At 46.9% G+C, this 18,043-nt stretch overlaps 2 protein-coding genes across 2 annotated transcripts; both read left to right on the forward strand.

The window, feature by feature from the left end:
* Window positions 1-71: 71 nt before the first annotated feature.
* Window positions 72-10,298, forward strand: rilp (Rab interacting lysosomal protein). Its single transcript, XM_083672525.1, has 8 exons — window positions 72-805; window positions 1,887-2,010; window positions 4,016-4,137; window positions 5,412-5,606; window positions 7,175-7,344; window positions 7,527-7,649; window positions 7,794-7,898; window positions 9,142-10,298. Exons 1-8 carry the CDS (start codon window positions 449-451, stop codon window positions 9,272-9,274), a joined length of 1,329 nt encoding a protein of 442 aa, XP_083528651.1. The 5' UTR covers window positions 72-448; the 3' UTR covers window positions 9,275-10,298.
* Window positions 10,299-11,288: 990 nt separating this feature from the next.
* Window positions 11,289-17,992, forward strand: scarf1 (scavenger receptor class F, member 1; the record flags this gene model as incomplete). The annotated part of the gene is made up of 11 exons (XM_083671329.1): window positions 11,289-11,389; window positions 11,577-11,638; window positions 12,105-12,206; window positions 12,407-12,938; window positions 13,127-13,342; window positions 13,459-13,587; window positions 13,836-13,942; window positions 14,216-14,327; window positions 14,498-14,622; window positions 15,012-15,149; window positions 16,010-17,992. 11 exons carry the CDS (start codon window positions 11,289-11,291, stop codon window positions 17,173-17,175), a joined length of 2,790 nt encoding a protein of 929 aa, XP_083527455.1. The 3' UTR covers window positions 17,176-17,992.
* Between the last annotated feature and the right edge of the window lie 51 nt (window positions 17,993-18,043).

An 18,043-nucleotide genomic window follows, 5' to 3' on the forward strand; every position in this document is an offset into this window, starting at 1 on the left:
TCAATGTATCAGGCATGGAAAAACAAGCGTGGGGGCTGAAATACGGCTGTCCAGTCTGCTTCACAGAACATCGCTTCTTCTTCCAGGCTAGCACTCGATGTTCCTTTATTTATTTCGGCCCCTATGTAAATGTTCCAGGACAGGCAAAGTGTGTGACGTATAGTCGAAGGAGGTTCAAGTTCGGACGTGCAGCAGGCTGTAAGATACTGGAGGCTTGTTGGACCACAAAAACAACGCAAGTTCCGTGGGGGTCAAATTAGTAATGCTTGCAATTCAGTGGATTTCGCGGTTTTACATGAAAACATCCGCATAGTTCGAAAACGTAAGTAGTTTCTGTTTTACTGCGTCTCGTTTGACTGGGAACTGACATGCCACGGTGACAACGCTTCGTTCACACTGGAATAGTTTCGTTTGACGTTCATGCACGCGGATCTTCTTCAGCGCTGAAATGGAAATTATTTGCGAGAATAACGAACAAAAAACAGACATCAAAAAGACAGAAGAATGTTTGGAAAGGACGTTTTCAACCCTTACTGTAGATGATGTATATGAAATAGCCAAATTGATTGGCTCTGAAGTGGAAACACTTATTGACGGTTACGGCAAAGAGAGCGCCGTTGGACTCGTGCCCAAAATAGTCAAAGTTCTAGAGCTGTTGGAGAGCTTTGCCTCGAGAAACCACGCTCTCAAATCAAAGGAGGACGAACTGTTAAAAGCCTTCGAAACGTTGCACGTACAGCAACAGAAGAAACGAACTGTGAAGGATCAAGAAAGCGATGACAACAGCCACAAGAACGACATACGGGTGAGTCGCGTTTAACATGGTAGCCAACTTAATCCCCTCGAATGTCAAATCGACCAAGCAGGGTCCCCGCTGTAGCCTCGTAGAAGGCTACTGTGTATCTACGCAATGAGGTGCGACAACGCAGCGAGTACAATTCGTTCAATTTGTTTTTAAAACATTTAAAAATCAATAGATAATATAATATACCCAACCCAAATTTATATATACCCAACCCAAATTTTTTTTTTTTGCGAAACATTTTATTTTTGAATGTAGTATATCTTGTATTTATTGAATTGTTTTTAATCGCAGGCGATGAAGGCAGAGTTGTAGCCATTGATAGCCGATGGTGTATTTGATTTGGCAGGTCGGCGGTTAGTCGCAGTAGCCTGTGAAAGGTAGGTCCGATGGTATTTTAGATGTTGGACCAAGTCCTGATGTAAAATCTATCTTGGCTCACAGAAACATTGGGGGAAGCACTCTTGTCTGATCTCAGCAATCTGGTGACATGATGAGAGGAAACGCTGCAGTGTTACTTCCGTTTTGCCTTATAAAGGCTATAGATGATATTAACGTTGCTACATTGGACCCAATCACTTTCTCTTGTCTACCTCACTCTTTCAGTCGCACGGTGCCTACACTGCTCTGTCATCGGTCTTTCTGGTTTTTCCTGTAGCCTGGTCTGTATGGCACACACACTTAAACCTTTTATTTAAGTCGGTGACTGTAACACACTGGAAGAAACAGTGTCCACGTATTGTTTTGACCACAATGTATTCCTGAAGAAGAACAAAAAAAAACAAGGTCTCATTGCAAGTTCTAACCCTTCATGTTCTACACTAAGCACCATGCATCAGGCTATTCTAATTGTCTTCATTTTTCATCCACACCTGTATATGCCTACGGTTGTGGGCACTGATTCCTGTAGATGTCAATGGTTGTTTTGGAGGTAGAAATCGGAGGATGGGCTCATTAATGCATGGAATGGAATGAGGAATGCTCCTCCAATTTCTACCTCCACCAGCCTCCCCTGGTTGTGCCTCCTCTTCACCTCCTCTCCTAACCCAAAGGCGGTGACTGACAGCTGTGTGTCCCCTAGCAGGAGGCGCAGCAGAAGGAGGAGGAGTGGAGGAGGAGGTGTGAGGAGCTGCAGGCCCAGGTGCAGCAGCTAAAGGGGGACAACCAGGGCCTCCAGAGTCGCCTGTTGGGCAACCATGCCCAGGAAGGTTAGAATACACACACACACACAGAAGGAGTGGTGACTTATTACACACACAGTCACACAGAGAGGTGACTTGTCACACACACACACACACACACACACACACACACACAGACACACACAGAGTGGTGACTTGTCACTTCTTATCTACCCTCTCATTAAAACAATGGGAACTTTTCCTGTCTCAAACTGTTGTGTTTCTACCCACAAGAAGAAAATCCCCTGTAGTAAAAGGAGTCACAAGGACTGAGTTGTTTGCTGACTCACATTAGTTTGCGAGGGATCATTTCCGCACAAACCATTGTTTTTTGTATCAGTCTGTCGGTTGGGATTCTTTGACCTCGAGAAGGGCTTATCATTGGATTGTATTTGTATATGAAGCAGTTCTTTTGACACTCCCATTTTACCTCACATTATTGTGACCTAGTGGTGATCACACACACTCTCAGAACTTGCTACTTTGTAATATCCCACGGGTGTCTACAGAACTGGGGAAAACCACTCTTAGCTACTGTGCTCCTCAGACATAGATGGATCTTCAGGGTAGACTGAGGTTGTTTTTAAGCTGTTGTTTTGTAATCATATTTTTATTGTAAACAGGGCGCACCTGCAAAAGAGACCTTGGTCTCAGTGTGTCTCCCTGGATAAATAAAGGTTGAATAAATAATGGAAGTCACAAGGATTGAGTTGTGCTGAATCACATTATTTATCTTCGTCATGTGATAACAGGGTGGAACATTTGCTGACCCAAAAATGTCTTTGTTTGTTTGTTTGGAAACTGTCATTGTGAGCGCAAATGAGAATTGTCACAGTGTAAAAAAGTGCAAATTCAATAGTGTCATCCTACTCAATGAATTTGAAATGAAGGACGATTAGTATGGTGTTTATTGAGAACGTGTGTGTTCTCATCTCTGCCTATTGTCTATGCTTGAGGTGTGTGGTACAACCGACTATAGCTGGGCAGCAACTTGTACAGTCACGTAACAGGTTAGCTTCTCTTATATAAGGTTCTTTCATTGGATTTGAGTTATAGCCAAGGGTAATTTATAAACGTCTTCATCTAACATACTTAGTTAGTTGACATCCTAAGACACAGTCATGTGGTTCGGTATGTTCTGGAGTGGTCAAGGCAGGGTCTGTCGCAGTGGGAGATCTGCAGACATTTCCTCGAAGGAGAAGAAGAAGACTATACTTGTCTATACTAGATTGACTCTTGCCGCTAAAATCCTCAGAATTTACAGCGATAATCTTATCGTATTTTATAATTACATTTAAATCCTTTCATTATTAGATAGGGTAGGGTTCCATACCACAAGCTCAAAATAGTTTATTCACCAACATCTGCATGCTGTCATTATGCTTTGAAGCAGTAGCTGGTTTAGTTTTGATGCACTGCTGTATCTATAATGTCCACCTCAGACAATAGTAGATTGATTAGTAGACAGTAGATTAGACATCAGTGATTAGAGACCCAGGCAAGGGAGGCCGTCTTCTGATTTCTGCCTCCACCAGCTTCCTCTGGAACTGATTATATAACTGCCACTCTATCTTTAATTTCTACCTCCACCGGCCTCCCCTGTACCCTGGGTAGTGTTTGGAATCAACAAATGTAAACCAGAGGACTTAAACATTCCCACATGGCGAAGGCTTTAACCCTCGGCCTTGGGGCTGAGTACCATGACTAAGCTGACTGTTTACGGTTGATGATGCTAATGCTACTGATGTTTACTCAACTGTGTATTGGTTATGGTCAGGTTGTTCCCCATACCAATGATGATGAACATTGGTTATAGTTATAATGTTATGCTCCCATGACCGTAGATGAACCACATTACTGACGGCTCTGCATGCCAGTGTGTGACCGTAGATGAACCACATTACAGACGGCTCTGCGTGCCGGTGTGTGACCGTACATGAACCACATTACTGATGGCTCTGTGTGTCAGTGTGTGGAGCGTTGATGAACCACATTACAGATGCGGTTGTGTGGTTGTCTTCGTGTCCTGCAGACCGCGTCCAGCGCCAGGAGCGGGAAGTGATGCTGAAGCTCAAGGAGGTGGTGGACAAGCAGAGAGACGAGCTGAGGGCCAAAGTACAGCAGATAGCCAGCATCTCCAAAGAGGTGGAGGCGGTAAGGACATGGCTACATAGATACACATGTATACAGTGTACACACACACACACACAGTACGCACAAGTACACACACACACACACACACACACACACACAGTATGCACAAGTACACACACACACACACACACACACACAGTACGCACAAGTACACACAGTACACGTGCACACACACACACAGTACACGTGTACACACACACACACACACAGTACACGTGTACACACACACGTGGGCTGGGCTCCATCTCTCTGGAGGTTGTGTCAGGCAGAGAACACACTGACTGTATCCATACACTCAAGGTCAGCCAACGTCCCCATGTGGGTACGAGTCGTCCTAAACAGCTGCTTAGAGAGTGACAGGACCAGAGAGAGGACGTTTGTCTCTCAGTAAATTAAATGAAAAGAATGTAAGTATGGTATTTATTGAGAGTATGTGTGTTCTCTTCTCTGCCTGTTGTCTACGCTTGAGGATTGTGTTGCAGCCAACGACAGTAACTCCAACTGTCACATAACAGGTTAGCTTCTCTTATGTAACATTCTTACATTGGATTTGAGTGATAGCCAAGGGGAATTTATAGATGTCTTCATCTAACATACTTAGTGGACATCCTAAGTCATGTGGTATGGTTGACACACACTCACACACACACTCACACTCACACTCACACACACACACACACACACACACACACACACACACACACACACACACACACACACACACACAAACCTGGGCTGGGCTCCATCTCTTCTCTTTGGAGGTTGTGTCATGCAGAGAACACCCTCAAGGTCAGCCAACAATGTCCCACATGTGGGAGGGAGTTGTCCTAAACAGGACCACAAGACGTTTGTCTGCACAGCAGCGAGTAAGGGAAAGGCCCTGACATAATGGTTGTTAATGATCTTCAAGCTGAGCCACACCCTGGAGAAGGAGACAAGTCTGGGCAGCTGCTCCACTCCCCTGTCATCCTGAACCGGTGTGTCATCATGTAATGGTTTTAAACACCAGCTAGAACTGCGTGTGCTTGTTTAAGCCTCAGGACCTTTCACCTTCTGCTCCAACAACGTTCCTTGACAATGTTGTTTTTAAGTGAATTATTTAAATAACCTGGTTATTAGAAGCAACACACTAAGAGAACAGTCATCTTCCCACGTGCTCAAAATGGAATGTAATGTGAAATGTTTTCCAGCTCACGTGAATACGGGTATGCACGCCCTTTCACTATTGTTGTTTCACTGTGTGTGTGCGTGTGTGTGTGCGTGTGTGTACACAGCTCCAGGAGCAGTTGGAGCGCTTCATGAAGATGAACGGAGAGCTGAGACACAAGCAGAGCATCGTGCAGACCCAGGTGAAGAGTGCGGTGGAGCGGAAGGCCGACATGGAGTTAGACCTCAGGGAGAAGCAGAAGGAGATTGAACGCCTCACCTTCCAGCTGGAGAGGGCCAACAGCCTCACTGCAGCTGGAGCTGTAAGTAGAAACAGAAAGTGTGTGTGTGTGTGTGTGTGTGTGTGTGTGTGATTTGAAAAGTAGTGTGAGGGGGCAGAGAGAGAGAGTGTGTGTTTACTCAGTGTAATGGTACATTAGAAGGAGCTACCTGGTATGCAAACATGGGTTTTCAAGCATTCATTTTAATTTCCTGTACTGTAGCAATTGGACTTGGACCTTCATAGTTTACTATATAAAGATGAGTCATGTAGCATGATGCCTTCCTGACTCCGTGTTTTACTGGCTTGTTTCTAACACCCCACTGTCATTACTCTTGTCTGTCCCTCACTTTTCCACATCTACCTACTGTCTGTAGCTGTCTTACAACATTTCCCGTGCCCAGTTTTAAACTTGTCCTCCATATTTGTTTTCAACCCCTGACATTGTTGCCATGGAATCTCCTGCCATTCTGGAATCTTTGTTATGACCAAGATAAGAAACAGGTCATGAGGGGATTTCTTGGGACAAGATGTTTCAATATGTGACTAATAAAAGCTTGGTTTCACTGCTTGTCGTTACTTAACCATTTACATGTTAAGTAATAGAAGTGGTCTGTAGCCATCTCATTTTTTGGGGTTCTCTATGCTTTGTTTAATAGTTAGGTAATGGCATAGACTGTAAAACCCATCAAATGTATGGTACCAGTAAACCAGGGGAGGCTGGTGGAGGTAGAAATCGGAGGACAGGCTCACAGTGCGCCTGTCCTCCGATTTCTACCTCCACCAGCCTCCACTGGAACCATGATAGCTGAGGAACAATGTCTGACAAGTTCCCTTTAATATTTGAAAGCAGGGTAAGACTTTAGTTGAACCCTTCACCACAAGGTTGGCATACGGGTCAGGGTCAGGGTCAGTGATGTCGCGGAGGGTAAACATACGTAAATGTCGTTTACCCACCTTTTGTGAATTGTAGCGCATTTAAAAAAAATAAAAAAAATGTTTTTAGGGCATTTATTTTAGGGCTTTATTGGCGTAGAGATTGACAGGAAGGATGGGTGAGAGAGAGGATAGGATATGTCGATGGCCGGAATCGAACCAGGGACCTTACGATGACATGGTATGCGCCTTAGTGTGCTACGCCACTGAGCGCCCCGCACGTTTTAACACGAGCGTTCACATGGGTCACTGTCTCCAGTTGTTAACCAGCGTTATCCCACCTCCTTATCTACCAGCCCTGGCAACAGTCACATGATCTGGTGTCAGCTTACGACGACTGACATAACGCGCTCACGACGCAACACAATGTTTAGGTCAGCTAATGACATTTACACTTAAGTCGTTTAACGGATGCTTTTATCCAAAGCGACTTACAATAAGTACATTTGTGTGAAGTAAGTGGAATCAGTTAAAGGTCAGTCATCGTAAGTAACGCCTTCGATAAGAACAAGTGCCATTGGCAGTCATAGACAGTGATGGAGAAAGGAAGAAAACCTAGTTTTTTTTTCTCTTTAATGACCTGCCAACGACTGTAGCTTAACGAGGCATTGTGTGTATGACAACTTTGTCTTTGACGAGCTGCAGGTAAACATTGCGGTTTTTGAAACCCCACAGACGAGCCCATCCAAGACACAGCTGGATCTGACAGACAAGATGATCATCGACCTCAAGGACCCCAACAGGCCTTGTTTCACCAAGCAGGAAGTCAGGGACATTCTGTTTGAGAGGAACGAACTCAAGGCCAACCTCTTCCTGGTTCAGGAGGAACTCTCTTACTACCAGAGGTGGGTGTGTGTGTGTGTGTGTGTGTCAGAGGATGTGACAGTGAACTGTGTGGCTCTTGAGCATCAATGTCCCTGAAGGCTCTATGAGAGTCTGACAGCCGATTGTGTGTGTGTGTGTGTGTGTGTGTGTGTGTGTGTGTGTGTGTGTCTATCTACATGTGTGCTATGTGTTGTTCTTGCAGGGAGATCCTGAATGATGAGAGGTGCCCAGGCTTCCTGCTGGAGGCAGTGCGATCTGCAATAAAGAAACAGAGAACTGTTATTAAAGCCAAAATGCTGGGCATGCCAGAGGACCAATGCAGCAAGTGAGACACACACACACACACCCCACACAAGCATACATACACACACACACACACACACACACACACAGTCACACAGACACACACACACACACACACACTCTCTCTCACACACTATTCTAAGGTGGATGTGTTTGCCTTCCACAGTGATGAGGATGGGAACGGTCCTCTGTTTGAGAGTACAGAAACAGACAACGCCACGGAGACAGACGGTGGTGAGGACAAACCCCCTGAGTCTCGCATCAGGAGCCTGTAAGTACTGCAGCCCTATGTTTACTCATACAATCTCGTATGAATGTGTCAGGGGAGGCTGGCGGAGGTAGAAATCGGAGGATGGGCTCATTGTAATGCATGGAACGGAATGAGGAACGGTATCAAACACACACGTAGGGCTAGGGCTGTCTTGGCAGGCCTGTAAATGCTTGTCAGTAAAACGCATTATCTCAGTTATAGTGCAGCAATTTCTCTGTAATGATTAAGTGAATCCAAGTTGACTTAACGGTACTTTGTTGGCTGCAGCGTTAAGGGTCGGAAAGAAAGGAAGATTAGTATGGTAAGAGAAAAATATGCTTTTAAAAAAAATAAAATAAAAAAAAACAGTATCCTTTGGCCTGGTCCAGAGGCCCCCTAGCTCCCCACGCTCTCTGATGTTTCACATCTGAGGGAATTGGATAGGTGTCAACAAAAGCCTTCTCATTGGCCTCTGCCATATTGCTTAGACCTATCCTATTCTCACAGATCTGCAAACTAAAAGTAGACGCAAGGAGACGGGTCTAAAGATGTGACTCTGGCCTGAGCCCCTGTCTTCAACAAGTCAAGCTTGTTGTTGATGCATCTGACCCAGTAGGCTCTGTATAGAGCTGACCAAGCACAGTGTTGTGTTAGACTGCTCTCCCTTTGTGGTGTGTTTTAGTGTTTTCATGGAGTTGTTGTTGTTTTTTCTTCATATGCATAGGCTAATCGCCATTTCTGTAGTTTGATCAACATGTCCAAATTCACTTACATCTCTAAATAGTTCTGGTGGACAGTTTGACAGAAAAACAATGCATGCTTGTCACATTATCTGACCTTTGGTCTCCAAACACTCACAACACACACCACACTTACCAGAGTATCACACTATTAACACAATTTTACGACAAACAGTAAACTGTGGAGGAAAGAGAGTAAGTCTATCTCTCTGACAGTGAATCTGACCTGAGACCTGCTTTATATCCTCCCCTGTCAGTGTATTTAGCTCTGGCTTCTGACAGTGAATCTGACCTGAGACCTGCTTTATCTCCTCCCCTGTCAATGTATTTAGCTCTGGCTTCTGACAGTGAATCTGACCTGAGACCTGCTTTATATCCTCCCCTGTCAGTGTATTTAGCTCTGGCTTCTGACAGTGAATCTGACCTGAGACCTGCTTTATATCCTCCCCTGTCAGTGTATTTAGCTCTGGCTTCTGACAGTGAATCTGACCTGAGACCTGCTTTATCTCCCCCAATGTTTGTAGCTTTGGTTTCCTGACGCGTTCGAGCAGTGGCCGCAGTCCCAGTCACACTAACTCTGCCTCCACCTGGGAGATCATTGTCCCTGACGACGTCCCTGAGCCAATCACGGAGACTGAGCCCAGGCGATCCCCATGACAACAAGACCTGTTATTATTATTTTAGTGTTTTCTGACAACAACAAAAAAAGTCATACTTTTTTGGTCTTCATAAGGGAAGAGAGATTATGCTCTCTCATACTTTCTCTTTCTCTCTTTATACCTCTCTCTCTCCCTCTCTCTCTCTCTCTCTCTCTCTCTCTCTCTCTCTCTCTCTCTCTCTCTCTCTCTCTCAGGAATGGTTCATGAAATAGAAATAGCCAACTGTACACTTTGCATTTATAATATGAGTGCAGGACAATATTAAGAGGGATTATTTTTAAACAGACAGAGAGAAATGGGTATATATTAATAACTGGTTATAACAATTTGTACTCAACATTCTAGTTGACCGTACAGTGTAAGTACAAAGTACAGGACTTAAACCTACATATTTGCCCACAAAGAAATATGTAGTATAGTTTAATCTCTGTATGAAATGTTTATATAGATATTTTTAACAACTTTTTTTAAACCAAAGATATTAATTACAAAGATGTATTTTGACAACAGAAATCATTGATTACCGCAGTAACATTTTTGTGCCACAAGAGGGCATTGATACATTCTAACCATTAACAACCAGAGACATTAACAGTTAACACCAGGCATTTAACTTGTATGATTTGTTTTTACCTTATAGTGGGTATTTCTTGGCATGCCTTATGGTTGCTGTGAGTCTTTCCATCAGTAACATAAGAATATGGTGTCAGTTTCAAGGAGCGGTTTGCAGTATATTGTCAGTATGATGCTCAGTAAGTGTGTGTACACTGCATCTTACTCCTGACCCTGAATGTATGGCTACAGAATATAACATTCAATATATGTATTGGTTATATTTCATTTTCTTGATAAGCTGTTTTTAACTGTCATTTGAATGTATATGTGTGGGTGTGTGTGTGTGTGGGGGGGGGCATCAGCCCCTCTTGGTTGGCCACTTAAAGAGGAAGTGTGTGTTTCCTTGGAGGGAGATAGGAGATGGTTTGTGTTCTTTCACTCTTCAATCATGTAAACACACCGACATGCACATGCACACACACACACACACACACACACACACACACACACACACACACACCGCAATGACTATCTCTGACCCTCCTCCAACCATACCTTATAGGTTCTCAGACATCTAAGATCCTGCTATGCGTTTTCTGACATTCAAAGCATTGCTGCTGGTTAAATGTTGCTGACCCCTCAGACGTATTTTCCGACAATACTTATAATTATAATTATGAGTACATATAATTATGTACATTTTATTTTTGTAAAACATGACTGTTATTCAATGGGATGCCTTTCAAATAAACAAATAAAGATCTGAACTGAAAGTGTGTGTTGTTATGTATTGGCATAGGTGTACCGGTATTTGTGTACATATTTCTTGTGTACAGTATATGTGTTTGAAAAACCACAGTCTAACCATATTTCATCAGCTAATAGATGTTTTATTTGATACAAACCACAACATAACCAACAGTTTTGAGTGGGTTACCATCAGTCGGAGGGCTTCACGTTTCAACTGTAACTAGGCCTAATGCGAATCATTAGGTCATAACATATAACATAGTTGTGATTGAGGATGGTTGTGGTTTCTACAAGTCATACAGAGACGACTGTACACACTCACCCACACAAGACCGCACACGCACACCTCTAAATATGCTTTTCCCAGAATTCTGCAGTATGTGGGTAAGCCCTGAGGCTGATTGAATAGGAGGAAGTAGCCTTCACTTCCCCAGGAAACTAGGAGAGGAAACACAGGGGTTTGGACCTCTCGGACGACACTGGGCCTGCAAGACCGACAACAGACCAGGGCTGGGGAGACAGAGAGGGGGAAGGAGAGTGAGACACTGCTTTACATTGTCTTCACTTGGTCTTGGGCGTAGAACAGTGAGAAACAGAGGGGGAGAGAGACAATAGGATAGTACCTGGTTTCGGACAGCGGCACGGGTGTGAGTCGGACTGGTCTGAGACCTGTTGTGGACTGGTTCAGACCTGGTTTTGGAGTGGAGATGGGCCTTCTTCTGACCGGTCTAGGACTCCTGCTCTGCTATTCTCTCTCCGCCTCACAGAAGCTGGAGCCCTCAGGGAAGAACATCTGCCAGGACCTCCGGTAGCTACTTTCAATCAAGATCTCTCTCACATCTTCCTCCATGACACATTCTCTCTTTTCGTTAGGATGATAATCACTCACATCCGAGCTTCAGTCTGACCATTAGATTTGACGTTCACTACTTTGAACATATTCTCAGTACTATCCTATCTATCTTTGTTGAGACCTTTTCCCTCTACTCCAACAGGGATCCCTCTACCCTGGTCTGCTGTGCTGGATGGAGACAGCAGGGAGGGGAGTGTGTTATACGTGAGTAGCAGTGAAGGCTGTGTTTGATCCCATTCCTCATTCCATTCCATGCATTACAATGAGCCCGTCCTCTGATTTTCTGCCTCCACCAGCCTCCCCTGGAGAGTAGCAGTGGCCTCACATGTAAAGGGGGGTTTCCAAAGCATCTTGTCTAAAGGGCACAGAGGAGGATTATTTCACTTCACATTGCGTTGTGAACATCAGTGCTGGCGTTATAAGATCTATTCTGTGTACGTGCATATGTGTGTGTCTGTCTCTGTGTGTGTGTGTGTGTGTGTGTGTGTGTGTGTGTGTGTGTGTGAGACCATGTGTGTGGCTGTGTACTTGACCTCTCATCCTGTGTGTTGTGTGGGTGTGGGTGTGGGTGTGTCTGTGTCTGTGTCTGTGTCTGTGTCTGTGTGTGTGTGTGTGTGTGTGTGTGTGTGTGTGTGTGTGTGTGTGTGTGTGTGTGTGTGTGTGTGTGTAGCTTTGTGTGAAGGCGAGCGGGCCTGCCACCAGGATGAGATCTGTGTGTACCCAGGGGTGTGTCGCTGTCCACCAGGCTTCTATGGAGCCCACTGCAAGACACGTGAGTCATTATAACATCAACATTATTATTATTATTATTATAACAACATTATTATTATAACAACATTATTACAAGTCAATACTATAGACCACAGGAGTCCTGCAAATCTATGACGCTGTGTTTTAATTGAGACACAGACATTGTGGACTGAAGTTTTTGTTGATTTAAGCATTTAGCCAAACCCGCTTCTTTGCTTCCAGGCTGCCCACCACAGTTCTGGGCCCCGGACTGTCGTGAGCTGTGCCAGTGCCACCCTCACGGGCGCTGCGACCCTGTCACAGGCGAGTGCACGTGTCTCCCCAACCGCTGGGGCCCTCTCTGCCAGAACCCCTGTAAGTGTGCCCGCCACGGGCACTGCCACCCTGTTCACGGCAACTGCACCTGCGACGAGGGCTGGTGGACGCCCAACTGTGCCAAGGCGTGCCAGTGCTACCCAGGCACGTCCACCTGCGATCCGCTGACGGGCCGTTGCCAGTGTGCCCAGGGCTACTGGGGTCAGAGGTGCAGCCTGCGGTGTAACTGCTACGTGTCGCCATGCCAGCAGGGCTCGGGGGACTGCGAGTGCAAGGGGGGGTGGTGGGGTCCGACGTGCGACCGGCACTGTAACTGTGACCTGGAGCACAGCGAGTGTGACCCGGTCAGCGGGGCGTGTGTGTGCCACCCCGGGTACAAGGGTGCCTTCTGCAACGAGCCGTGTGAAGCTGGGGAGTATGGCAGCGGGTGTACGCTGAGGTGGGTGTGGGTGTGGGTGCGTGTGTACGTGTGTGTGTGTGTGTGTACGTGTGTGTATGTGTGTGTGTGTACGTGTGTGTGTGTGTGTGTGTGTGTGTGTGTGTGTGTGTGTGTGTGTGTGTGTGTGTGTACGTGTATACTCTTAGGTATAGGTATACTCTTATACTCTCTCTCTCTGCTGTCTGTAGGTGTGGTCACTGTAACGGTAGCCAATGCTCTTCTACAGACGGTGCGTGTGCCGTCTGCCAGCCTGGATGGAATGGCATGCAGTGTGACCAACTATGCCCGTATGGTTACCATGGAGACCTCTGCCAGGCAGTGTGCCCAAGCTGCAGGAATAGTGAACCCTGTGACCCCAGGACAGGGAAGTGTTTACGATGTGACCCGGGCTGGACTGGACCCAGGTGTGTGTGTGTGTGTGTGTGTGTGTGTGTGTGCGCGCGTGCGTGCGTGCGTGCGTGCGTGCGTCCGTCTAATCTGTTTCTGAAGGCGTGTGTGTTTCATGTCACCCTGTCTGCAGGTGTGACCAACCCTGCGCCAACAGGACGTTCGGGGATGCCTGTCATTTCCCGTGCAGCCCCTGTTTCCATGGCGACTGTCATCATGTGACAGGAAGATGTGTCTGCCAACCTGGGTACGAGGGAGAGAGGTGAGAGAGGGCTGCTGCGCCGCAAACAGAAATCTCGACAATAACGTCCCCTCGTTCTGAAACCAATACTCTAAGGAAAACATTCACTTCGAAACGAAATTGTTCTTGGCAACTTCATAGTCTTGAGATGTCTCGTAGTTTTCCGCCAGACATATTGATAACGGACTGATGTAAACGATGAAAACGTTTGTGTTTTGGGGGTGAGCCTTCCTTTTGTGATGGTTGTTCTGGTGTCTGCGTTGTGACAGTTGTAACAGCACGTGTCCAGGCCCCCGGTTTGGCTTCAACTGTTCCTCTGTGTGTGACTGTGGAGAAGACGTCACCTGTCACCCGGCCACCGGCGCCTGTCCCAACAGTACGCGCGCACGCTTCCTGTTTCTCTCCTCATATCTATGTGTGCATCTATGATTTTCAGTGTGTCGCTATGAGGTGTGTGTGTGTGTGTGTGTGTGTGTGTGTGTGTGTGTGTGTGTGTGTGTGTGTGTGTGTGTGCGTGCGTGCGTGCGTGTGTCTGCTTGTGCTTGTATACCTGTGTGTGCACATGCTAATGCACACGTTTGTGTGTTGTGTATGTGTGTGCATAATCATCATTTTGACTTTGTTGTGTGTGTGTGTGTGTGTGTGACAGGTGGCCGGGGGGCTCTGATCGCTGGGCTCCTGGTGCCTCTGCTGTTGTTGCTGCTGGCTCTGGTCTGCTGCTGCTGCTGCTGTGGAGGAGGCCCCACTGATGGCAAAGACAGGTCTCATTCTCAATATTATTCCTGTGTGTGTATGTGTGTGTGTGCATGTGTGTGAGTGAGCGTGTGTGTGTGTGTGTGTGTGTGCGTGCGTGTGTGTGTGCATGCGTGAGTGAGTGTGTGTGTTAGGTGGGGCTGGACCATGTCTGACCTGGCTCTCTCTTGTCCCCCAGGGTGTCGGTAGGGGATGTGGGCATGTCTGCCCGTATGAAACACCACGTCTATAATGTCCTGGCCAACGTCAGCTCAGCTGTCCCCTGTATCTCTGTCTGGTCCTCAGGCCTCCCCCGAGTCACAGGTGAGACACACACAAACATCTCTAGCAGGAGAGGCTGGTGGAGGTAGAAATCTGGAGGACGGGCTCATCGTAATGCATGGAAAGGAATGGAATGAGTCATGATATATGTGTTTGCGGTATATGTGTTTGATACCATTCCTCATTCCATTCCATGCATTACAATGAGCCTGTCCTCCGATTTCTACCTCAATTAGCCTCCCGCTGATGCCATGTCATGATGTTTCTTCATTCAGCATCACATGGGTCAGTTTCTCAGACACAGATTAAGCCTACCGCACTCCTAGACCATATTTTCTAGAGAGCAACTTCTTGAACAGATATCGTCCACTCTGATAATGCTAATCATAAGACGTGTGTTTGAAACCCTGTGTGTTCTCTGGCGTCTGCAGTGTCTCACCACGACCCTGAGCTGACCTTCAACCACAGCTTCATCGAGCCTCCATCGTCCGGCTGGGTCACGGACGGCTCCTCCTTCGACAGTGACGAGGAGGAAGGAGAGGCTCTCTACTGTGTCCCCCCCAGGGAAGGTAAGGGCCAGGAGGGACATCATTCTGGAATGTGTCTAATCCAGGGGAGGCTGGTGGAGGTAGAAAATCGGAGGACGGGTCTAATCGTAATGCATTCCATTCCATGCATTACAATGAGCCTGTCCTCGGATTTCTACCTCCACCAGCCTCCCCTGATTCAGAAGCAATAGACTAGATATGGGTATACTAGAGGGATATCTTGGGCAATAGTGCCTCCCTTTGCTTGTACTTGACTGCCCCCTGTTGGTAGTTGTCAGGGCTTTAATCTCAGTGATTTGCCCCTGCACATTTGCAACACTGAAACTGAATGAGTAGTGTGGCTTATATCAATTCTATCAGTTGTGTAGGCATTTGTTTGAATGTTGTTGTCAAATGTAAATGTCAGATGCTGTCTATCTGTTATCATCGATTCATGCATAACCACATAAATACATAACTGTTAGCTACACTTACTTCAGGCTCTGGGCTTACTCCAGGCTACAGTATTATCTCTTTCTTAAAGGTCCAGCATGTAGTTTTGTGTGTTGCTGCCCCCACTGGCCACACTGGAAATTGAAAACGTGCATATGCAACACCTTCTAATGGCGCCAAACGTGCATATCCTTATAAACAAACCAAGCGTGAAATAGGTATGTAAAGGCCAGTGTTCTACCTGACAACAGATTAAAAAAAACGAAAAGAAAAAAAACGTTTTGTTTGGACCAATACACTGAACGTTCTTCATCATGTGATCTCATTCACTGATAGCTACCGATTTATCATGGCCATTTAGCACCATTTTAAAGCTACACACTGGACCTTTTCTTAACCCTCCTCTCCTCCTCCCTCTCTCCCTCCCTCCCTCCCTCCATCTCTAACAGACATCCCAGCGGTGGCGGGTGGTGAGTTCCAGGAGATGAGTTCCAAGTGTAACATGTTCCTCGACCCGTCTGGCTTCAGTGGCGACGACATGTCCCTCTCCTTCGGCATCCCCCGCACCTCCAGCATCGCCAAGTCCAAGCGGCCCTCCGTCTCCTTCGCAGAGGGCACCCGCTTCAGCCCCAAGGAACGCCGTGGCTCGACCCAAGACCTGGCCCCTGGAGCCCCCCGCACCAAGCCCAAGTCCTCCTGGGGTGTCCTGATGCTGTCTGCCCTCCAGGCCCAGGGAGGTGCGGGGAAAGCCGGGGAGGGAGACGGTGATGGAGGGGAGGCGGGGGAGGATGGTGGGATGGAGGATCACCAGGGGTCTAGTGTGGAGGCAGGGGACCCAGACTCAGACAGGTACACCTCCACCCCGTCCCGTGCCACCCTGCAGGTCCCTGGCGGAGGGGGGCGAAGGCGCACCATGTCCAACGCTGCCTCCAGGACGGGCAACCAGACGCAGACATCTGCCTCTGACACCCAGCTGGCAGAGGCGGGCGTGGATAAGGTCACTACGGTTTATGTAACGGTGGGTAAGGCTGGCAGGCCGACGTCTAAACTGGAGCCCAGCTCGGAGGGCCCCGTCCAGGCCATGCTACGCAGGCTGGGCAGCCTCCAGAGACAGAAGGACCAGGAGGGCAGCCGACCCAAGGGGAAGGGGCCCGAGGGGATAACCAAGCCCCCCAGGAGGAAGCTGGGGGCGCGGGCCAGTGCGTGGGAGGGAGGGGGGGCAGGTGCCGGTGGTGCGGGCGGGGGTGGGGGTGGGGGTGGGGGTGGGGGAGGGGATGTGTGCATGAGGAAGCCCAGTAGGAGGAAACACACTCCTTTCAGCTCACCGGGCGCCATGGGCTCCTCTGACAATCCTCCAGCAGAGGGCGCCACACCCAAGAGGCCACTGTCCTCCATCTTGAAGAGCGTGCCCGAGGTCACAGGGTCAGGGGTTAGTGGTGAGTGGGCGAAGAGGGAAGATGGTTGCCCTGGGATGACGCAGACTGAGAGTGGCTATCTAACGGTTGGACCAGTGACAGACGCTGTTAGCCTTAGTGAGGTCATCGCTAACGAAGGTGTAGTGGCCAGTGCGAACGATGAGCCCAACTATGAGAACGTCCTGATTAACCATGCATAACATACAAAGAATTCATTTTAGCCTCAGGTGAAGGCTTGAACATGCACAGCCAAAACAGGACTTAACAAAAACTAAAAGTGCCTCTCTACCATACAATACTGCTGTTTAGACATTAGGGTTTGTAATGTAAAAATACTCCTGTATTTTTGTATTTCAGCTATTTTAAATGGAACATTTACAATTAGATTTTTACCAACATGACATTTTCTATTGAGAATGAGTTTTTCATATTTTGATATTGTTATGAAAGATTTATCATAATGTATGTATATCATGGTTCTGTACGTACAAGTATTACCACACAAAAAGTATATCATACAGCATAACACTATGGGGTGATACCAAAACTGTCATACCAAGTCACTATCGATAATGTAGTTGCCTTAAACAACTGATGAATATGAAGATTAAAGATAGAAGTGAATTGTTTGATTCATGACATTTGTTCATTATGGAATCCATCCCTGTCAGGCATTCAACAACAACAGCAACAACAACAACGACAACAACAACAACATACTCCAAAGCACCGTTGATACCACACTGAACCAGGGAAGCTGCAGTCACCTCAACTAACCGAGAGGTGTCAATGCACCATGCTGTAGCCACGTAGGCATAAATCACCTTCAGTAGTGGAACTACGTACTCTGTCAGATACAGGTGCTGGCTATATCTCCAAGAACACATTTGAATGGATGGTTGTCTTGGAGAGGTTTGGGTCAGCCAGTTCAGTTGATTTATAGGTTTTAGTTTTTGGATTTATAGTTTGGATTCATAGAGAGAGAGAGAGAGAGAGTTGGTGATAGATCTGCCAAAGCTAGGGCCTGGGCACATGGCATGATACTGTTTATTTACTCTCTTTACTTTG

This window comes from Argentina silus, assembly GCF_951799395.1.
Source record: "Argentina silus genome assembly, chromosome: 6".
NCBI lineage: Eukaryota > Metazoa > Chordata > Actinopteri > Argentiniformes > Argentinidae > Argentina > Argentina silus.